The sequence below is a fragment of the Molothrus aeneus genome, chromosome W (genome assembly GCF_037042795.1).
Source record: "Molothrus aeneus isolate 106 chromosome W, BPBGC_Maene_1.0, whole genome shotgun sequence".
Lineage (NCBI taxonomy): Eukaryota > Metazoa > Chordata > Aves > Passeriformes > Icteridae > Molothrus > Molothrus aeneus.
The window spans coordinates 2,444,299-2,468,185 of NC_089679.1; the positions used below are offsets into that span (position 1 = coordinate 2,444,299).

Below are 23,887 nucleotides of genomic sequence, written 5' to 3' on the forward strand. Positions count from 1 at the left end.
TAGTTATACACAGAGTGTATCCCACCCTTTCGGTATATTCTTTCCCCTCTCGACTGATGCAGATCGTTCCAATCACCCTTTGATCCAACACCCATCCCTCAGGTCTCTGTGCCAATTTTGAGACCCTTGGGTTGTCCCATTTCAGAAGCTGTTCCAGAGCCAAACCTTCACCCTTCCAAGGCCATTTCTCTGCAGATTTCAGCCCTCCGCAAATCCAACAATTTGGCAATCCCAATTCCGTGGCAATTTCCTGCATTAAATCAATGAATAAGTTCCAGTCTGGGGAAGGTAGTTCCCCATCAGCATATTGTTTCTCGAGCAGTTCGTACTGCTCTCCCAGAATTTTCAATCTTTCTTGTTCCACTCTTTTCTTCCTAAGTTCTGACTCCCTTCTTTTCAGCTCCTGAGTAATTTCCGTCATCTTTCCCTCAGGATCCGTTCCATCTTTGTTTCTCGCAAAACAGACAACCCTATCATATTGCAGGCAGACTCTATCATCGTTTGCCTGTGCTAAGTCCAATATGATCGGCTCTCTGCTTAGGGTGAATTTGTTTGTCAAATTTAACATTACTTCCCACCCAGTACATTTTCCCGTTCATCACACACATCCCCAGTCTCGAATTGTCATAACACAATGGATTCACCTGGTGATATGCTACAAAAATTGACTCTGTCTTTCCCCCAACACACATTGTCTGATTACATTGATTGCAAATGGGGATTGACATTAGTTTTACATTCCTTTTCCATATTTGATGTTGGTGCTTGTCTGACTGCCCGTTCCACATCCCTGCCTTTGGATCTATACACAAGATCTCTTTGCCTGATCTGCATAATTTGATCCGAGTGCTGTTTGTCAAACAGTACCTGCCAGACCCCTGATGCACTCCTCCGAGGCTTGGTATGCTGAGATTCCCGTCCCTTTGCTTAATTGGGACTATCTGAGTGCATTTACTGCACTCGTCCACGGAACTCTCATTTCCGTCATGGATCGGGGTCTCAATGTGCAGACTCTGCGTCCCGCACATGGCTAGGCTCAGGCCAATCAGGATTCCCACCAGACGTACTCCTCTGCCTTTGCATCTGCCCCCTGGGGTGCCACCAGCAGCGAGGAAGACCATCTTCGCGGCAGCAGGAGTATTCTTCAGGGAATACATTTTCAGACCTTGCCACATACCTCCTCTTAAAGGCGCCCCACCATGAGACCTTGACAGCATCTGAGCTGCACAGTACTTTGATTGATTTCCGACACTCCACATCCAAAATCTCTGCCTTAGATTTGAGTTTTCCACGCACCTCATTCTGAAAAATGTGGAACCACTCCTGTGAGTCTAAATCAATGATTCTTAAGTTTGTGGCTAGGGCTAGAAAACAGTCAGTCAGTTCAAGCTCCTCTTCCAGACACTAAGTGCACAATCCCTTTGGCCTCTGCCCCCTTCTGCAACGTATAACAAAAATTCCCTGACAGTATTCACACTTAAAGTGTACAAATGGATAGCACACACAATCTGACCGTATACAAACGATCCGTTCACCGTCAGTCATTTATGAGGACGTTGGAGTTTGATTTTCAGGTTGCCTGGGGAAGAAGTGACCCTCCACTCGGGGTGCTTCCTCCTGATGTTCGACCTTCTTCACTCTAGACCTGCGTCTCCAACCTTTTTCCATTGTCCGAATGGCCATGTCTGTTGTCAGAAGGACAAGAAAGGGCCCTTCCCAGTGAGGGGAGAGGGGCACATCTTTCCACACTTTCACAAGCACACTGTCACCCGGTTGAATTTTGTGGGTAGCAAATCCTAGAGGGGCGCTCTGAGATACTATCCCCTGTTTCCTCAGTTCCTGTAAATTTCTGTTTATCGCTACCAAATATGGTTGAATCTGGCTATCCTCCCATCTGGGGTGTCCCACCGGCATCCCGTGCTTGTATGGCATCCCATATAGCATCTCAAAGGGTGAGAGCCCCGTCTCTGAATGAGGCATTGTCCTGATATTAAGCAAGGCCAGAGGGAGGCATTTCAGCCAGGACATCCAAGTTTCTAAAATTAATTTATACAACTGTGCCTTCAAGGTCTGATTCATCCTTTCAACCTGTCCTGAGCTCTGGGGAAGCCACGGGGTGTGGTATTCCCATCGAATGCCCAGTGCCTCTGCCATCTGCTTAATAATTTTCAAGGTAAAATGAGTCCCTTGATCTGAGTCAATATAATTCACCACCCCACATGGAGGCACAATTTCTTCCAGCAATTTCCTGGACACAGTCTGAGCTGTTGCCCTTGGACTGGGGAAAGCTTCCACCCAATGGGTCAGTTTGTCTACTATTACAAGCACAAATTTGAACCTTCCCACCTTGGGCAATTCAGTAAAATCGACTTGAATTTTTTCAAAAGGTCGGTACGCAATGGGGCAACTCCCCAGGATCGCCTGTCTTGCCTTGGTTTTCTTAATTTTCTGACAGATCAGGCATCCTTGTACGTCTTGTTTGGTCAATTCATAAATTCCTCTGCACCCGAAAAATTTCAACTGTTCAGCCAGGGCCTGAGCCCCCCCAGTGTGTTCGCTGGTGCAGTCTCCTCAAAATCCTCCTGGTAAAACCATTGGAGACTAGTTCTCTCCTGTCTGGTAGTTTCCAGTTACCTTCTTCCAGTTTCCCCCCAATTTTCTCATAACTTTCAATCTCTTTTGGGGAAGGCTGAGGAGGGTCGTCTGGGGCCTCGATTCCTTCGATCTCCAGGGTACTTACCATCATCAGTGCAGCAGTCTTGGCCTCCTGGTCTGCCAAGTTGTTTCCCCGGGTCCGGAATTGCATCTCTGCCTTATGTCCCTTCACATGGACAACCGAAATTTCTTCCGGCTCCCTTATCGCTTCCAGAATTTGCCAGATCAATTCCCCATGCATTAGTCCCCGTGCCCATGTGTTGATCAACCCCCTTTCTTCCCAAATTTTTCCAAAGGTGTGAACCACCCCAAAGGCATACCTAGAGTCTGTAAAATTTGTTCCCTTCTTTCCCTTCAGTCTTTTCAAGGCTCTCAGAACTGTGTACAGTTTGCAAGCCTGTGCTGACCAATCCGTGTTCAGGGGGCCTGCTTCTATCACTTTCCCTGTTCGCCCATCCACAACTGCATATCCTGACTTCCTTTTCCCATCAATCACCCTGCTTGAACCATCTACAAACCATTTTTCCCCTTTGTCTAATTCCTCTTCTTCCAAATCCTCCCTAATCTTTGTCTGCAATTCGACCGCTTCCACGCAGTCGTGCACGAGTTCCTCCGAAGCTTCCCCAAACAAGAACTGAGCTGAGTTTTGCACGGTTGTTGTCTGCAATTCCAAATCCTGTGAATGAATCAAAATGGCTTCATACTACAACAATCTAGCATCCGTGAGCCATTTATCTTCTTTCTGTTGTAGTATGCCCCGCACATTGTGTAGTGCAAATACTACCAAAGGTGCTCCGAAAGTTACTTTCTTGGCTTCCTCCACCAACAGTGCTACAGCTACAATCACTTGCAAGCACGTGGGCCAGCCCCTGCTTACAGGGTCCAAAAGCCTAGACGAGTAACCCACCGGTTTCCTGACTCCTGCCCAGTCCTGTGTCAGCACACCATGTGCCGTGTGATTGCTCACATCCATGAACAACTGAAATGGCCATCTCACATTGGGGAGACTCAGCAGTGGTGCTGATGTGAGTGCTTCCTTGACTCCCCTGAATTAGTCCTTGTCCTTTTCTGTCCATTTGATTCTGTCCGTGGTGAGTTTTTCATACAAAAACTTCACCTTCTCGCTGTATCCCTCGATCCACTGCTGGCAATATCCCAACAACCCCAGAAGTTGCCTAACTTCTCTTTTTGTCCGTGGGGGTGGTAAGGCAGTAATCCCTGCCACCCTTTCAGGATCCAACTTCTTTTTCCCTCTGGTTAACCAATGTCCCAAGTACCTGACCTTGGGCTCTGTGAATTGCAACTTCGACTTTGACACCTTCAATCCTTTTTCCCCTAAAAAGTTCAAAAGTTGAATGGTACTCATCCTCACATCCTCCTCCCTTGGACCTGCAATCAATAAATCGTCTACATATTGTAGCAATTTTGTTCCCTTCGTTGGTACAGAGTGACTCAGCACCTGTTTGAGTGCTTGCCCGAAAAGGTTTGGGGAATCAATGAAGCCCTGAGGCAACAACGTCCATCTGAGCTGCTGCTTTCTGTTTGTTTCTGGGTCTTCCCACTGAAATGCAAAGTAATCTCTGCTGTCCTCTGCTAAAGGACAAGTCCAAAAAGCATCTTTCAAATCAATCACGCTGTACCACGTGTCCTCGGGAGAGATGTTATTCAGCAGGGTGTAAGGATTCGAGACCGTGGGGAACAGTGTCTTAGTCCTTTGATTCACAGCCCTTAAATCCTGCACTAGCCTGTAGCTACTGTCCGTCTTTCTCACTGCCAAAATTGGGGTGTTTTGCCGGGACATGCACGGCTCCAAAGTTCTTTTCTTTATCAATTCGTCAATCACTGGTTTCAGTCCCTCCCTCCCTTCCATGGGGATGGGGTACTGTTTGATCCAAATAGGATCCCCTGGCCTTTCAATTTCAATGTGGATTGGCTCGATGTCCAGCCTCCCGGCCAGCCCTTGGACATAACAAACCTCTGGATCAATTTTCTCCTCATCCTGGGTGGTGAGTTTATACAACCTCACCTTGAGCTGGGAATTTTCCACTGCTATACTGATTTCCAATGCCACCATCAAGTCCCGTCCCAGCAAATTAAAGTCTGCATCTTTTATTAATAACATATTTCCTATACACTTTTTCATTTCTGTCTCTATTTCGACATCCTTTATAATCGGAACCTTAAAAGGTTCCCCCTTTGCTCCAATTACCATCATTGTATCATCGCTCAAAGAGTACCCTCACAGTAACTGCTGCACTGTGGTCCATTCAGCCCCTGGAATCTACTAAAAACCAAATTTCCTGCCTGTGGGGTCCCACTCTCAATTTTATCAAGGGCTCCCTCAGTGTTCCGGACCCCAAGCTGAAAAGCCCCTGACACCCCTAATCTTCCTGAAACATAGTTTGATCCTTGACCTTGCTGGGGCAATTCTTTCGAATGTGCCCTTTTTGCTTGCAGTAGTAGCACTCGATGTCCTTTTTCTGGTTGTTGGAACCCTTTCCTTGGGAAGGATTTTGCTTCTTTGCCAGCACTGTTTTCAACGAATCTCTGACCTGCTCCTGTTTCTGTGCTTCCCTTACTGCAGCCACCAGCACTTTCTCTTGAATCTTTTGCTTTTCTTCGTCTCTTCTCATGTAGACCTTCTGGGCTTCCCGGAACAATTCCTGCAGTTCCCTATCTTGCCATCCATCTATCTTTTCCAATTTCTTCCTTATGTCTTCCCATGATTTCGCCACGAACTGAGTTTTCAGCAAAACCGCCCAAATTGGAGAGTCAGGGTCCATCCGATAATACATTCTCAGGCTCTTTCGAAGCCTTTCCAGCCATTCTGTGGGGATTTCGTCCTTTCCCTGACATTCCCTGAGTACTTTACTCATATTTTGTCCTTTCAGCACCGCCTCCCTGATTCCTTGTATTATCATATTTCTCAAATTTATAATTTTCTGTCTCCCTTCTTCCATCTGGGCGTTCCAAGATGGCTTTTGGTTTGGCCACCCCTGATCTCCCCGCTCCCCCTGGGGATTCCTGTTCTCCCAGTCCCTGATCGCGGCTTGTCTGATCATTTCTCTCTCCTCATTGTTGAACAGCGACCTCAGGATCACATTGAGATTCTTGTATGTGTAGGTGCTGGTTCCTAGAAATTCATCTCGTCTTTCCACCACCCGCAAAGGATTGTCCATCAATTTCCCCATTTCTTTCTTGAAAGCCCTCACATCCCCAGTGTTGATCGGTGCATGTACCAAGCTGATAATTCCCGGAGCCGTCGGTACTTCACGTAAAGGGAAGAGACCGAGCTTTTCGTCCTCATCATCACTGTCTCCAGTGGTCACCCTCCTCGTTCTCTGCCTCGTTTGATGGGCCAGAGGAAAGCTGGCTTTCTTGGGGGAAAATACCTGTTTTTCCTCAGTCGTGAGGCGGGTTGGTGGCTGGGGCTGCTCTCATGGGAGCAGAGGTGCCATTGCCTGCCCACGTGAGAGACAAGGCACCGCGGCCAGCTCTGGTGGGAGCCGCAGTGCCGAAGCCTGTCCCTGCGGGATCGATGCCTCTGGAGGCAACGCGGGCACCAGAGGTACCTGGGCTGGTGCAGGCTGGGGTGGAGGGACAAGGTAGGGAGGTGGAAGGTTGTCCAGTGGTTCCCACTCCTTGCCCCGGTTTGCTGAGCGTCTGAGAGCTGATCGGGTATAACCCCGAACAAGCGTATTTCCACATCTTGGCATATTCAATTTCCTCAAAGTCCTGCAGGCAGTGATCGACTATGTGGTCGTACAGGGATTCGCATGTCCACATCTCGAAAGTGCCGAACACTGGCCAAACCACGTATTTTGCGATCTCCTTCCCCCCCCACTTTTCCATGCAAAACTGTATCATCTTTTCCTTGGATTTTCCCACTCTCCTGGGGCTGTCATCCCAACGTTCTAACATCTATCCCAACGTGCTTTCCCTCAGGATTTCAGGCAGAACCTTCCCGGGATCTTGGGGAGGTTTTTCTTGGGGCTTTTTCTGGAACTTACTTTTTCCCAACCCCATTTTCCCAAAAAACCTGTTCGCTAATTTTCTTACCTTGTCTCCTTCGGCTGGGATGCTCGACGTGAGTCCCAAGTCTCTGTCCAATGTCGATTTCCTAAGTTTGCGAAACACCGCCAGTCTTTTCAGCCACCCAGACAACCGTTCTGCGGGTCTTTTGACTGGTTTTGAGCCCTCTTACCTGATTCTCCAGATCAGAAGGCAGACCAGCTCCTGAAATATTCTGGGAACGTCTTTTCCCCCTTCCCAACCCAACCGTGATTGATTCTCTGAACTCCCTATGAGTCCCAGGTCCCACGTGTGATAAGAAAAAGCGCTCGCTTCCCCCTTGACCAACCACGTCCCTCGCAGGATGGTGGAACTGCGATCGTGGGGTCCACAATCGCTTTGTGATAGAATCACGTCTCACACACACACTTGATCACACCCCACTCAAGCACGCGGTACTCACGGTTCCTTTCCCGCGTGAATTCTTCATGCACACTGATTTTCCGAGTTAAATAGAAAAAAAGCACCGCGGCCTCAGAGATCCCCCTTTGGATCGTTCTGAGTTTCTGAGAGCTGGGCCCGTTTTTATCCCTCTTCGGCTGTGGTTCGGTGTTTGGTTTTGTGAACTCTCAATCCCGTCAGACCACTGAAATCAGCGGGGCGCCTCCTGACTGGAAAGGGGTCCCTGAACCTCAAATTCAAATCACATCGGGGTCACCGTGATTGTTTTAAATGATCAATTGAAAAGCCAAATTATCAAAAATGTGAAAAGATTTTATTTATCTTTTTCCGCGACCAAAATACAGTCCTCAAAACCACCACAGCCAAAGAGACAGCGTCGAGCCCGGGTTCGGCGCAGGGTGAACCTGGATCTGACCTCTATCGCATCAAATCCCCCCCCCCCCCCCCGTTCACGAGAGTCACTTCTATCACTTCTAGCAATGAGGTTTTATACAGTTTATTGTGCCCAAGGCGAAGGAGTCCCAATTCTTTTTGTAACTCTTCATATTCATAGTTGGTTCTTTCACTGTGCAGAGCTGGACAAAGGTCATCTCCTGGTTGATAAGCCAGCGTTGATCGAATCCGGGGAAGTCATGTATTCACATGTATCTTCCTGGCGACTTTGGCTATCTTGATTGATGTTATCTTCAGGATGATGATTGTTCTTAGGCGACTCGAGATACCGACTCGAGATACCGGCGATCATCTCGTTGGGTGCGTCTATTCTTGGGCTAAGGTGCCGATCGTTATCTAGCCATCTCCAGGAATTTTGGAGTTTGAATAGACATCCGCCTCTCAAGCTGCTTGTGGTCAGAGACTCGTTTGGATTTCACAATCTTTATAAGATACATTCTTTGATAGCATAAATTATTTCTAACATATATTACACTAGTAAGCATTTTATTAAGTAATTGTCTTTCATCAGGAAGTTTTCATTTCCCTGATTTATCTTCTTTACCTCCTATCTTGTTTAATTGTTTTTTCTTTGCTTCACTAAACTTTGGAATTTCCAATTTTTCCTCATTTGGAGTTAATATTAACATAACCCTTTCAGCTCCATTTTCTGCTGCATCCTTAGCTTCCTGATCTGCCAAATTATTTCCTCTTATTTCTGGGGTCTTTACCTTTTGGTGTCCCTTAATATGTACTATAGCTATCTCTTTTAGGTAATCTTAATGCCTCTAAAACCTTTAAAATAAGTTTCTCATGTACTAATCTTTTTCCTCTTGAATTAAATAATCTTCTCCCTTTTTAATTTTTTTAAAGGTATGTACTACTCCAAAGGCATACCTTGAATCAGTATATATATTTCCTTTATTTTGTGTTTAATATTCTAGTGCTCTTTTTAAAGTATATATAATTCACAAGTTTAACCTTACTAGTTTAAGGTTAATTTCCCTTTTTCCATAGTTTGCATGTTTTTTCCATCAACTACTGCATACCCTGTATTTTTTTTTCTTCTGCAAGGAGTTGTATTTTTGTTAGCTAACACAGCTCCCAAAGGGCTATCTTGGGCTATCTCTGCTAGTATGCTTTTATTCCCCCTTTTTTTCCTGTATCCAACTTACTGGTTTTCTGTTCTATTTTCAAGATCTTATCTATTCATCCCCTGCCTCTGTTTCTCACTTTCTCTAACAACCTAAATACCACTTTTCTTTCAACTACACACACACAAAAATAAAAAAACTTTTTTTTTTCCATACTACTTTTCAATACATACACCTCCCTCCAAGGAGATATAGTGAAGCGTAAAATACACAATGTACATTACATACACTTTCATTCATCTACATTCACTCACTTTTATTCCTCATTCACTTTCACACATTCTTTCACACCCGCAGGACACAAAGTGGATCCCTGTCACCAGAGAATCGCCGGTCCCTGTGGCCCCCCCCTCGCCTTGGGGTTGGCCTCCGGGTTTCAGTATCCCCGGGCCTTCTGGAGGGGCCCTGGCTCTGGTTGCCTCCGGTGCCAGTTCACCTGTGAGGCTGTCTGCGTGTCACTCATACTCTTTAGCCACGGCACTCTCCACACGCCCGGGAGAACAATGGCCTGTTTGTGGGTCACATATACACCTTTCTCCACAGCCCCCCCCTTCCCACCCCCTCGGGAAGCTGAGGCTGATTTTGTGTTTGACTCGCTCTCACACACACAACAAGACAACAATAAGGTACCTTTTACTTTCAAATCACCTATTAAAAATTTAGGTGTTACTGGCCAGTCCCGGTGCTCTTGGATATCCCTCAATCCAGGTGTGTGGTACAACCACAGATGCTCTTGGGCATTTTTTTATCCCTCAATCCAGGTGTGTGGTACAACCACAGATGCTCTTGGGCATTTTTTTTTTTTTTTGGCTGTGTTGTCCAACCCTGGACGCTCTTGGGAAAATTTCTATCCCTCAATCTAGCTGTGTTGCCCAACCCTGGATGCTCTTGGGTATATCCTCAACCAGGCAGAATTTTGCTCAACCCTGGATCCTCTTGGAATGTTAATCCCTCAACCCAGCAGGTTTTAATTTTGGATGCTCTTGGGCACTCTTATCCCTCAATCCAGCAGAATTTTTAGGGGCCCCTTTTTCCTGTTTCCTAGTGGTTTGGGCTAGGAAACTCTGCTCCCTTCCTCCAAGGGGTCCAACCCCTCCCTGAGACCCAGTCCCAGTTACCCCGGGGGATTCTCTCACTCCTTTTATCTCTCTCTTCATCTCTTTACTGGCTGCTTTTCCCGGGAAAAGATGAAAACACAGCATGGGAAACTCCACACTCACGTAGCAGGTCTGGGATAACCAGCCCACCTCTCATTCACACATACATTCATCCCCCTATACCTGTCCCCCCGAAAAGTACTTGCCAATCCGTTTTCCTTTCCAGGTTCTTTGTGCGCACTACTAGTCATAGGGAGCCAATTACCGCGGTTGTAGGGAGCATTTTTCCTTTTTCTTTGTTTTATTCCCTCTTTTTGTCCACCAATCATAACCTGTGTTTTTCGGTCACACTAGGGGAAGCAGAGCGAGGCTGCCAAATCGGGCAGGGCGTGCCTTCCCCACTCTGACTCTCCTAAAGCACCAGCAGCGAGGTGTTAACCATCCTCTGCTACCATAATAGTGAAAAACGCCAATCACTTGTTTTTAAAATTCCAAAAGTTTAATAGTAATAAAATGGTTATAAGAATAGTAATATAATTAGAGTAATAAAAATTTGAACAATTGTGATTAGGACAATACGAGACAATAAAAAACAAAGAGTTACAGACAGTCCGAGTACCTTTTTCTGGGCAAAATAAGCCCGAAAAAGGACACACGTTAACAGAGGATTAACCCTTAAAAGCAATAGCCTGTTGCATATTCATACATCTCATACATGATGCATAAATTCCATTCGAACAAAGGATTCTTTTTGGACAGTGTCAACTTCTTCCTCTTAATCCTGACAGCGTCTTCATGACTGAGCAAGGTGGGAAGAAGTTAGTTTCTTCTGATAAGAAAGCAATAAATTCTCTTTCTCTGAAAGATTTAGGTGTCCTGTGGCTGCTATCTTGGTGCGAGTCCTCTCTTTAAAAAAAAATTATCTTAAATAGCATAGTTTCTATTTTAACATTATGTTATAACCTACAACTATATTTACCACACTACTTAAGAAAATGAATACAGCATAACTTTCTTACATAACACATATAATATTCATTTTAATATTTGCAAAAAGCCAATCATAAAATTCCCATTTTTCACATCTTTCCTTATCAATAAACAGTTCTCAGATATAATATTTGCTACTTTGGTGCTTTATTTTCATCCGAGAAATCTATCAAAAAGAATTCTCCCCAACTCCCCCTTTTACAGTGGGGCAGGACATGTGCTCTCCAGGAAGGTGTCTAACTTCTCCCTTTCTGTAGGAATGCTAGCTTGGTGGCATGGCTCGTGTGGAGAACATGGGGAAAAGGTGCTGGACCACATAGAGGGTTTGAGGATGCTACAGTCAGTCTATCTGACTCTTCTGTTATCCAGTTCTGGGCTAAAGCAGAGTTGTTCACTGTATTTTTCCTTGCTTTGTGTATCAGTTTCAGTTCAACCAGGTGGAAACATCAATGAAGTGTAGCAGTTTTGGTTTGCTATTCCAAGTCATGGCACCAATTCAGTATGGTGGGTTGAGTGCTGGCCCAACGCCAGTGCACTCACTAGAATTATTTACTCATTTTCTGCTGTGAGATAACAATTAGGAGAAGGGCAAAAGCAGGCTCAAAACTTTAAAGAGTATAAAGAAAGCTTTATTAACAGAACTAAAAGAAGAATAATAAGAATCCGAATAAACTTTCAGAACACTTCTCCTCCCCTCAACTCTTCTTTCCTTTCCCACTGACAACATAAAGAGACAAAACAAGGAACTTTCAGTCAGTTTACCACCTCTAAAATAGTCTTCAGTTTACTTCGGGAGAGGAGTCTCTCCTGCCATGCCATGGACACTTCTTCACAAGAAACAGTTCTCTCTTGGCTTTAATGTCACAGTGAAGCAGTGGCCCAGGAGATGGAAATTTGTTGCTATGTGAAAGTCCTTCCCCCCAACTTAGAGCTTCCCCCACAAGAGTTTTTGAGGGCTCAATCATTCGCTAATGGGGTACAAGTTTAAGAATGAGCTGTTCAGAAGCAAAGGTTCTCTTCCTCTGAGATTATCTTCATCTCTGGGAACAGAGGTCTTTCTCTTTTCCTCTGTGGGCAAAGGGTCTTCATTACTCTCATCTCTTTATGTTCAAGCTTCTCACTGGATCACAGCTACTTCAACATTTGCTTGCTTTAGCAGGGGTGCTTTTGCTCATGTCTATGGTTTGAACGCTCCATCCTGAAAGGAATGAGAAGGAGATGTCTTTACAAACAAACTGTGGGCTTGATGGTAGATAAGGCAAGATACAGAGAGGTGAAAGAAGCAATTGGGTGAACCATAAATTCCATAGGAATTCCACTTATTGACACAGACTGTTACTCAAGACTGTGCTACATCTCTGGATTTAGAGAAAAATAACAGAGACACAAGGAAAAAGAAAAAGGGGTGGGCACACATTAGAAAGGGATCTGTATTAGACGTTTTGGGAAGTCTGTACCTCTCAAGTATCTCAGCTAATGGGGAAAGAGATAGGGAAATGTGGACGGTAAATTAGGATAAAAAGAAGGCTGCATCCTCTAAAAATTTTGAGAGACCCCATGGTCTCTCCCTTTATTCAAATAAAGTTACAGGACTCCTCTGTCTCCTTTTTGGACATAAACCTCTGGTGTTTGTGGATTAATTTTTCTGACAGTCCCCTCATGCTTTTCATGACTTACAGGGATATTTTAGTGTATCATAGTCCATCACCATGGCTTTACAAAAGAATTTCAGCCTAAGACTAAGGCATCTTTTCATTCTCCTCCTATCTGTGATTTGGCTCTTCTTTCTTTCCTGATGTTGGTGTCTCTATGCTGTTTTCTTCACATGCCTTCACCTTTCCTTTTCTCTGATTTGGGAGAAGTGATGCCTGGAGGTTTATCTGTTTTTAAATGGAATTCTACAGCACTGAAAGAGTTAATCTTACTCGGGTCTTGTTTTAGGTAATGGTCTTTTGCTGTTGGTCACATGATCTGTGCCGGACATCGGCTGTGGAGGCTTGCGGTATTGATTTCAGCTGCATTATTTCCTGCGCCACCCAGATGGTTCTTTTAGCAGCGTGATTCCAGTGGCCACGCTGAGAGGGCTGCACAGGAATCCAGCGGCGGCAGGAAATGGCCAGGCAGAATCTCAGCAGCCTGCGCAGTGGCCCAGCCCAGCCCGGCCCAGACCTGCTCCCAGGGCCCAGCAGACCCCTTCTCGGCCCAGGCCAGCAGCAGGGCAGGGCTTAGTGGTGACCAGATGTTGGCAGCCGTGGCCTGGTCCAGCCTCAGCCAGGACCCTGCGGCCTCCCGTCCCCCGCCTGGCCACCAAGACAGAAACAAGAGACAGCTTTTCTCACTCCTCTTTTCTTAAATCTATGGATTTGTAGGGCAATTTTAGTTGATTATTAGTTCTGTAAGCCAGGGAGGAAGCTGTAATATTTCCACAGGGAAGGTCACTTAATTTTCCTTATCAAAAAGACTCAATTGAGGAAAGCCCAGGACACCTGGTAGAGTTCAGTCTTTAGACTATGCTGGATCCAAGTTTTCTAGATCCAAGTCTCCTAGATTTAAATGTCTCAGAATACTGGAGTAAAGATCCTGTCTTACTGCTGATCCTGGTTACAGGTGGCTGGTCTTCTGCTGTTCTCCCCAGCAGCATTTCAGGGAAGGAGAGAGCATCAATGTGATAAATGTAGATGCAAGTGTTCATCCCCTGCGAGGCATAAAATTGTGAAAATAATAAATAGCCCCTTTTGGTGGTGAAAGTCTCCAGGGGCTTTTATGGTATTGCTGGATTTCTCTTTGATTGTTGGTTTGTTAAGACAAATAAATGCCTACTGGCACCTAGAGGATCACCAATATGGCTTAGATGACCATCACTGTTTCTCTGCAGATTCTTTGGAGATTAAAAAACAAACACTACCTGAAAGGGGGATGTAGCGAGGTGAGGATCAGTCTCTTCTCCCAAGTAACAAGTGTTAGGACAAGAGGAAATGACCTCAGGTTGCACCAAGGGACATTTAGATTCGATGTTAGAGAAAATTTCTTCACAGAAAGGGTTGTCAAGCCCTGGAACAGGCTTGCCAGGGAAGTGGTAGAGTCACCATCTTGGGAGGGATTTAAAAGATGTAGATGTGGCACTCAGGGACATGGTGTAGTGCTGTAATTGGCAGTGGTAGGTTAACAGTTGGACATTGTAGCAGCCTGGTAATATGGATGGTTTTAGCTGCTACCTCCCAAAAGCATCTTCTGAGAAAGCTGCTCATGTAGGCAGAGGCAGTCATTCAATCCACACTCACACCACAGATAAGTCAGTGAAGAAAGATGGAAAGGGTCTCTATATAGAGTTCCAGTGAGGTTTATTGTAGAATTGCACCAAAGGATTCCAGGGACAAAAGACGAGCAAACAGGGCAGGGTCATGGGTTAAGTATGGGGTCAGGGACCATTCACCTGCGGGCACAGAGTCAGTACAAGGGCGGGGCAACGGGCAGTGACCTATGGGGAAAGGGCAGATTAACATAATGCTGCAGGAGCATCATGGGAGAAGCCCCTTTCGATTCACCCTAAGGATGAGGCATTTGCGCAGCCAGTGGTAAATTCTTCCAGGGCAATATCCTAGAAGTTTCCCTAATAGGCTCAAAGGTCTCGACAGGACTTGATCTTAGAGGTCTTTTCCAATCTAAATTATTCTATTCTATTGTTTGGGTTTTCCTCTCCTTATTGTTCAGGACATATGTGAAGGAAAAAAATCAGAATGGGTCTAAAAGATGGGGTTGAGAAAATTGCAGGTGATATATCATTGCCATGTTGCATGTGGGGATAGAAATCCTCTCTCAGAGAAGTTTTTCTGTTGATATGTTGGTTTTGCCAAAGTACTGGCCAATACCATATGTACAGGCTGCACATCTTGATTAGAAACACCAGGCCAGCAATCCCACCCCAGCCCAGGCTCAGCATCTGCAGAAGGCTCCCATACCATATAGTGACAGGCAGATTCTCACAACTAGATAAGACTCTTTTTTCTGCACTGTAAATATTTATTGTAGGTATATAAGCAGAAATTTTCAGAATATTTGAAACAATGTGACACAATTTTTAAGTTACTATATGCCTTAGACATGTTTATGTAAGAAATCGTGCCTGACAGGCAGTTCGGGTCCAATCCAGCTAGCAATGGACCCTAGCCCACACAATCTTACATAGGACAAAAGGCAAAAGACGAGAGGCCCTCGTCTTCATGTGGGGACAAAGTCCTATTTTATTTCCTAGATAGGAGAGCACCAGGTCATCCAGGTGACTCCCCAGGTGAAAAAGAGGAGGTGGCATTCTCCCAGGGGAATTTTGAGCTGAGGGGAAAGGGGGCGGAGGAAGGGGGCAACAGCCAATGGGATACAAGTGAGGAGGGGCAAGGAGAGGGGCAAACCAGGAAGACACCACCAACACTGACACTTGGGGGGAAAGGGGATGACCATGTAATGATAGGATACAAATCATGTGAACAGTGCAAATTACCAAACACCCAGTGCAAATAACTAAATAACTATTTAGTGCAATACAACATGTTTACTCACATTTTTATGGATGGTTTTGACAAATAAGATGAAGTGCTCTCTGTAAAATAAGATATAATATTTTCCATGGTTGATGGTGATTTGCGGAAAGAAAAAAACTCTACAACTTTGTAAAAGTTTGCAGCTTCAGCTTTGGTTTTTGTCTGTTTTAAAGTTCAAGGGGTTCTTCTTATCTCTCCCACATTTTTCTTCTCTTTTGATCTCTTGAAGTGTCTACAGTTCCAGTTCTTGTCACTCTTGCTTCTCATATACTTGATTCTTGTGGATTACTACAGTGGATAGGTTTAAATCTTTTGCATTAGAAGGTTCTCTTAGGGATCTAGTATACTGATTAAAAGCTTGGGACTACAGCCATTCAGCATCAGTTTGGATAGAGGTACTCTCTAATTCTAAGACTCTAATTATAATTATACATAAAACAATTCTGTAAATGAAATTACAAACTACCTCCGGCTGTAATATACTCATTTTGCCCAAGTAAATTTTAGTCTCAGTTCATTGTCTTCTGGTGTCACTTTCTAAGGGGCTTCTGGGGCCTTCTTCACTCGAGAGTGGTGGACCTAGGCATTTTGCTCCTTGATCTTGATCACGGTGAAGGTGGTGAGAAGCACCTGGAATGATCCTTCCTACTGTGGTTCTAAAGTCTTTTCTGTAAGAGACTTAACATATATTTAATCCTCAGGTTGTATGTTATGTACTGGTCCATCTAGCTCCTTGCTCTGAGTTCCATGTTTTCAGTTTCTCGGAGCTGTTTACTTAAATGAAATGTGATCCTCGATCTGAGGATATTGTAGCTGGAACTCTGAAATGTTGTATTATTTCTTGTAATAATACTCTGGTCACCTCTCGAGCCTTGACAGTTCTGGTGGGGAACGCTTCTGGCTACCCTGAAAATGTATCTGTCAATACTAATAAATACAGATACCCCTCTTTCCTTGGGAGTTTTGAAAAGTCAATTTGCTACTGCTGTCTAGGCTCATGGCCCCTCCCAATATGACTAAGTTTGTGGTCTGGGGGTATTCTTGGGGTTAGTCTGGAGGCAAAGATCACACTGTCGGGTTACTTGAGTAATAGTGGCATATAAATTCCTGGAAATGATTCTTTCAATCAAATAGGTGTTTAGGGCATCTATTCCCCAGTGTGTTTTCTGGTGTTCCTCCCTTACTAGTGACTACAGCAAATGGGAAGGGATTACCAGCTTCCTTTCAATGGTAGCCCTCCCTTCTTGGTTGTATGTCCCTTTTTGATCTTTGATTAGTTTTTTATCTTTCTTATTATATTCTGGCTTACCTGGAATTAGAGCTCCTTTAATAGTTACTTCACTTTTCGCTGCTTCCTTTGCCTCTCTATCTGCCAGCTCATTTCTTTCTTCTAATTCTGAGCTCATTCTCTGGTGTGCTTTAATATGCATAATTGCTACCTTTTCAGGTAGCTGAACTGCTTCTAGCAGCTGGATTACTTCTTGCACATGTTTGATGTTCTTTCCTTGTGAGGTTACCAGTCCCCTCTCATTCCAGATGGCTCCATGTGCATGCACAACTCCTAATGCATATTTCGAGTCTGTATAGATGTTTATTTTCTTTCCTTTTGCTATTTCTAAGGCACGGGTCAGTGCAATTATCTTGGCCTTTTGCACAGAGGTGCCTGTTGATAAGGGTCCAGATTCTATTACCTCTCTGCAGGTAGTGACTGCATATCTAGCATGTTGCTTTCCACTGGCAACGTAGCTACTCCCATCAGTGAACCAGGTCTCTGCATCGTCCAAAGGAGTGTCTTTTAAGTCTGGGCAACTGGAGTAAGTAGCTTCAATGGTCTCTAGGCAATCGTGGTGCACTGCTTCTCCTTGATTTCCACTGAGAAAAGAAGCTGGGTTGACAATATTCATTACCACTATCTCTACATTGCCTTGTTCTACCATGATGGCCTGGTATTTTATGAACTTCTGTGGTGAAAGCCAGTGGCCACCCTTTACTTCCAGTACTGTGGACACTGTGTGGGACACTAGTACAGTCATTTTTGTCCCAGGGTAAACTTGTGTGCCTCTTGAATATTCAGCACGACTGCTGCTACAGCTCTGAGACAACTTGGCTATCCTTTGCCCGTTGCATCTAGTTGCTTGGAAAAGTAAGCACCTGCTCTCCAATATGGACCCAAGTCCTGAGCTAATATTCTCAGGGCAAGTCTCTGTTTTTCATGGGAAAATAGAAAGAATGGTTTACTTACATCTGGAAGTCTCAAAGCTGGAGCTGACATGAGGGCACTCTTTAGCTGGTGAAATGCCTGTCTGGCTTCTTTTGTCTACTGGAGATCTCTGTTTCTATTGGAAATCTGATGAGCAGTCCATAATTATAAACTTACAGCTGGCACCACTCTGCCATGTCTATGAAGGTTCGGAGTTCCCTTATTGTCTGGGCTTTTGGGGTTCGGCATATGGCTTCCTTGCAAGCTTGCTCTAAAGTCTGTTGCCCAGCCCTAACTTCGTACCCTAGGAAGATTACCTTCTGTTTCTTTACCTGTGCCTTTTTCTTTGATACTCTGTATCCTTGGAGTCTTAGGAAATTCAAAAGGCTTACCGTCTAGGCCACACATGCTTCCCTCGTCTGAGTGGTTACTAGAAGATCATCTATGTACTGCAATAGCCTTCTTTCTGCCTGTGGAGCTTCCCAGGACTCTAGATCTTTTGCAAGTTGTTCTCCAAACAGAGTAGGGGAATTTTGAAGCTTCGAAGGCCTTGAGGCAACACAATCTATGTGAGCTGGGTTTTGCGCCCGCTTTTAGTGCTTTCCCATTTGAATGCAAAAATTTTCTGTCTGGCTTCGTGGATAGGGAGGCAAAAGAAGGCATCTTTCAGATCTAAAATGGTAAACCAGGTTAGTTCAGGTACCAAACATGTTAGTAAGGTGTATGGGTTTGCTACCACTGGGTGCAGATTAGGCTTTTACTGCCTGACCCTAGCTGGTTGTTTTCCTTAACTTGCACAGGAGGTCTTCTCTGCCCTCCCTGGTATGTTAGAGGTCCATACCCCAGGAAACACTGGATCCATTATTTTCTTGTTAATTTTATCCTTATTTTCAATTTCAGTTTCACTAATTATTAAAATTAAGTCTAGTACATCTACATATTGTTGATCCTTTACTAAAATAATCTCTCTATCTTTAAATGTGATCTTTGCTTCCAGCTGCTCTAATAAGTCTCTACTCAACAGGGCCTTTGCAGAGTTGGGCATATATAAAACCTATGAATATTTTGATGGTTTGCAAAATATACTTTTTCAGATTGGCCAGTTGCCCCCTTACCATAACATAATCATCTGTTATAGGCATCGAGGCTTTATTTAACACTGAGTATGTTGCCCCCGTGTCTACTAAAAACTCTATTTTCTTAGTTCCTATCTTTCTACTCCATCCCAACTCTTTGCTTTAATTCAAAGTCTTGGGGTATAAAATAGGTTGAGCACACTCAACTTTAATTATTTTTGTTGGCTTTCTTAAATTACTTGAAACTCTCTTTTCTAATAATTTAAACACCCTGTTACTTCTTTGCTTCTCGGGACTGGCTGTTACTAAGATCCTTATAGCTCTCTAAGTAGCCTTTGTTTCCTTAGAATAACACTAATGATGAAGTGCCTGTCTTGGTCCCTTCCACTTAAACTGTGCTTTACGAAATCTTAGTCTTTTCTAGTTTTCTTCCCACATAATCTAATTAAAGCATTGTTTCCACTGACACTCACTTTGCAGCCTTGCAAAGGTTGTGCCTGTTACAGTAAAAACTCTGATATGCCCACAAACATAGACTCTTCTTCTCACCCCTTCCCTGTATCTCAAATTCACGAGTCAGGGCTTGAATTGCTGTGGGAGGGGAATTCCTGGAATTCCTTTAATTCGTTTTACCACAGTTAAACATAAATCACTATACTGTAGTTCTTCTGTGTAAAATGCTACACTTGTTGCAAACAAAATCCTAAAATCTCCACAAACACAACCATACAATCCCGAGAATCAAATTACCACAATGTGGGGGAAGAACCACACAAACTCCCTGGGAAAGGGGGTATCTCTCAAAGTGCCCACTTTCCTCAACATAACACAGCATACAATACTTCAGCATTTACCCACATCAGCTTTCTCTGGTCCTCACACACTCTGGACACAATCAAAATAACAGTACACAGTAAAATTCTAGGGGTCAAGTCCAAACTACTGGGGCAGAGGAGTTTGTCTAGCCACAGTTAAAATGTGCACAATCTTCACAAATCACCACCTTTAAACACAATAAATGTCCTCACCCACATTTCTCCGCTTGTTCCACTTCTCCCTGCCCCCACAGCCTGCCCAAGCCAGCGCCTCAGGCCTCACTTGGCTGCTTCAGATGCAGGTAGAACTTCTCCCCCGCACACCGTGGGTACACTCACTCGCTCGGTCTCTTTTATACATCACGCACTCACACAATTACAAACACATGTCCAGACACCACAAGCACACAAAGTTCGGTTTCACTCGACTCACCCCCAGAGTCGCTAGCGGCCATTCTATCAAACAATGAACCCATTCCCCAAGTCTCTCTATCAACCGGGGACGTCTGACGCTGACCGTGCTCTCGGTCAATGGCTGCCTGCAAGCACAGGGACGAAGCTGTGCACTCAGACGTCTCTGAGTGACTTATTAGCAGTCCTATCTCTTTCTCCCCCGGGGCCCTCCTTTGATATGCATACCGTTTGTCCGCACACCAGCAGGTCGTTGTCTGTCCTCACAGGAGGCAAATCCAGATGGAGAGGAGCTCCTCCAGGGAAAATCCCGGGGCGCACCTCGGAGGTCCGTCCTCCCCTCTGCCCCTGTGAGGACAGAGACGGTCTCCTGGCTGGCCTTGCCAAAATGATTTGCAGAAAGAAAAAAAACTCCACAACTTTGTAAAAGTTGTGAAGGTGGTATGTTTTTTACAGCGCTGGACGCATGTGGGGATTATTCTCCGTAAAGGACATGCGCCCCCCTGAGAACTCACGATCCTTTTTTATCTCCCTTACTAGTACATATGCATAGAATTTTACATTAAGTTCATACATGTTCATTTTACTGGTTTCCCGTTACACTTGCAGCTAGTTTTTTTATCAGAAAGTACAGAAAGAACTCCTGGGTCATCTTGCCCTGTCTTCTGCAGCTTCAGCTTTGGTTTTCGTCTGTTTCTTATCTCTCTCACATTTTTCCTTTAGCTGAGGCAATTTTTAAAACAGCACATTTCACCTAAATCCGAAATGGATTTCCACCCTGGTAAATTTCTTCTCTGTTTAATTGGCACTTGCCAGATGATCCTGCCAGTGACACCTGCTATGTATAGGGAGGATGTAACAGGGTCTGCTTTTTGGTTTGCTTCTGGTTCCTGGTGTACTGTGAATGCCCAGGATGAAAACAGGTAGAGAAGGCAGTGTGAAGGTGAGATATTTAATTACTCCTAAATATTATTGCTGTAAAAATTAAATAAGAATTAGTGTATATGCAGAAAAGTTAAATCGATGCTGCCAGCACAAGCAATGCATGTCCCAAAATGCAGGTCATATAAGTAACCTCTGTTAGAATAGAGAAAGCACTGACAAAATTGGTTTTATTTTTTAACTTTTAAAGTTGTTTGTATTGCTCAACCAAGAATCTACACCTGCTAGCTAGTCATTTTCCCTCTTGCATGAGTGGATATTTTTAACAGGCTAGCTGTGCAATGAACAAATTAATAGAAAAAAAAAAAAGATGCTGTTCAGTATGTTTTCTGCATTGTAAGTACCGAAGGGACCATTTTATTCCTTAGTCTCATCACTTGCCCAAGGCTGGCCATGTAGTTGCATCCAGTTGATTGACATTGTTACATTTGCTTGGCTGAAGCATTTTCCTTCAGAGAGACATCTGATTTTATTGGCAGATTCTGAGTTTGGTGGAATGATGAATAATCAAAGTAGAATGGTTAAGGAATACTGGGGAACTGTACCTCATTTCTGACCTGAATTATTCTGCCTTTAATTTCCAGCATTAGCTCTTGCTCTGCTTTTACTCTTCCAGTTCAAATAACCTTTTGTAGCTGATATTTTCTCTTCATTCAAGATATTTCCCAAGCCCATGTATTACTTTAGTTTTTTTCTGTATTCTTTCTAACACCTCTTTGAAACATGACTGCCAGTGCTGCCTGCAGTCCTGTAGTTCAGCCTCAGATGTGCATGATGTCTCTAAAGGAAAGATACCTTCATCCCCCTAATCCCTATATCCTCATCCCCTGCCTTTATGCCACAGTCTGGCATCAGACATTCAACCTGCCACAGTCTCCAACCTTTTCAGATAACCTTTTCCTACAATATGGTTGCACATTCTTTACCTGCATACCTGCAACTGATATTACTTGTCCACAGATGTTTTACTTGATTTTTCTCTCATATATATATATATATATATATATATTTTATTTATTTATTTTTCCCTTTGTAAATTAAAGTCCCTATTTCATCTATGAGGGAAAGTCAGTTGTTAAACACCTCTGATTTCCCATAAATCATAGAATCACAGAATGGTTTGGGTTGGAAGGGACCTTCAAGACCATCTTGTTCCAACCCCCCTGTTATGGGCAGGGACACCCTCCGCTAGATCAGGTTGCAATTAGGATGCTAATTAAATCAATTGTTTCCCTTCAGCTTGATGCTTTTTGGGCCTAGTATTTCAGCACATGCCATTTTTCTGGATTTTTCCCCCCATTTGCTGTAATTCCACTAAAATATGTTGTGCTCTGACTTCCAGGCACTGATTACCTGGGTCTGCTGCTATCAAAGTTTCTGTTTAATATATGTTATTTAACAAGATCTTGTCATTGATCAAAAAATACATTATCATTCTTGCATAATAAAAAAAGATCATCTCAATTGTTTATAAATGTGGAAGGATGATATTTTATTGACCATTTTTTCTTCTTCAGTATCATTACAAACTCTCTGCATCCAGTTAGTAATTATCTTTGAATTGTCTTAGTTACTTTCTTGATACGAGAAAGTCCTTTAGCTGCCAGGCTTCTCACCCCAATTTTTTGACTTACAAATTGCATGTTTGTATTTATACTGATTGCTGTTTGCTGTCTGAGATGTATGCTTGTGCTTGTTTACCAACACCTTTTTCAGCTGTGGAACTGGAGCTCCTGTGGGAGATCAGCAAATGAGAAGTGCTTCAAACATTTTTTATTATTTTTGTGTCTTTGTTTTTTTTTTTTGGTCTGCGTGGGCTGTGCTTTCGGTTTTCCTTCAACTGGGAATTGAATCACCCAACGCTACTGCTCAGAATTGCCTTTGGCTTTGGTTTTCTCACTCCTGCTATTACCAAAAGCATTTGAATGCTGTAGCAGATGGTGCAGGTGCAGGACTGAGAAAAGCATTTAATTTTGTATTAACAGCTTTGTGCCTTTGTGGGAGTGTTTTGAAGGCACAGCATACTCGTTTCTGAGACCGTCTTTGTTTTCATGAGGGCCCTTCGCAGTAAGAAGTAATCTTCCCCATGTGCCATAATAATAGAAAATTAACTTTGACTCCAGTGAGGTTTCATGTGGATTTGTTTGTTTTCTTCTTGCCACAGGCTTGGAAAAGGGAAATTCGAGGATGGTGATAGCATCAACTTGAACGACATAGAGAAAGTCCTTCCAGTGTGGCAGGTAGGTGATGAGGGTATCTCCTGCCCATGCTATGGTGGAGACCAGCAGCTCCTTCCCTATCCTTACAAAACTCTCCACAGAAGTGGGAAAGCTGCTGGATTGGATGTGCTGAGCTATGGTCCTTTGGGGTTTATGATGGAGAATTATGCCTGTGGTTTTGGCAAGCCTTGCAATGACCCTTAATGCTGGGTGAGGGCAGTTATCATGTAGATTTCATTGGGAGGTGAAATGTTGAGGACAGTTGTTCTGGTTTAGGGCAAATTTGGGAGAAAACTTCCAAAAGGGGCCCCCCAGAAAGCCAACCCATGCATCCCCTCCCCCCACCTGGTTCGGGAAAAAATTTCCTCATAGAGAAGTGGAAAGAACCTGTTTATTTAACAGGCCAAGCACTCCCCAGCACACAAAATGAACAATACCGGATGACAAAATGCATTCACTGCTCTGAAAAGATGACAAATTCAGAAAGTTTCTCCGGTGGGTGGTTGCTCTGTTATTAGTCCCTCCGGTGCTGGGAAAGGCTGCAGAGTAGGCCCCAGCAGGCTACGAAGTGCAAGCTCTCGGTGTTTCCCCAGGTCCTGGTCTGGAGCTGGTTCGAATGGTTCCAAGAAAAGGGAAAGTAAAACAGTCCGGGGAAAGCTCGGACTGCCTCAGCTAGCTAAACTAACTAACTAACTAACTAACTAAAAAGCAAAAGGAGCGCAGTGTTCTGCCCTGTCCGCGCCCAGACAACAACAGTGTTCCAGCAGACTGTGGAGGAGCGAGTCTAGTTCTTGGTAACAAAACTCCATGTTTCTTCTTCTCCCCGCCTTCACTCTCAGCCAGTCTTGAAGGCACAGAATATAATGTCCAGCATAAACAGAACACATG

The 23,887-nt window shown here is 44.1% G+C and overlaps 1 protein-coding gene across 2 annotated transcripts in view; it reads left to right on the forward strand.

The window, feature by feature from the left end:
• The window catches only part of LOC136568524 (CBP80/20-dependent translation initiation factor-like), a 442,202-nt gene that overhangs the window by 133,253 nt on the left and 285,062 nt on the right, over window positions 1-23,887 (forward strand). For both annotated transcript variants that reach the window (XM_066568532.1, XM_066568533.1), the window contains exon 6: window positions 22,945-23,020. In XM_066568532.1, the coding sequence (XP_066424629.1) occupies window positions 22,945-23,020 (76 nt within the window). The remainder of the gene's footprint in view (window positions 1-22,944; window positions 23,021-23,887) is intronic.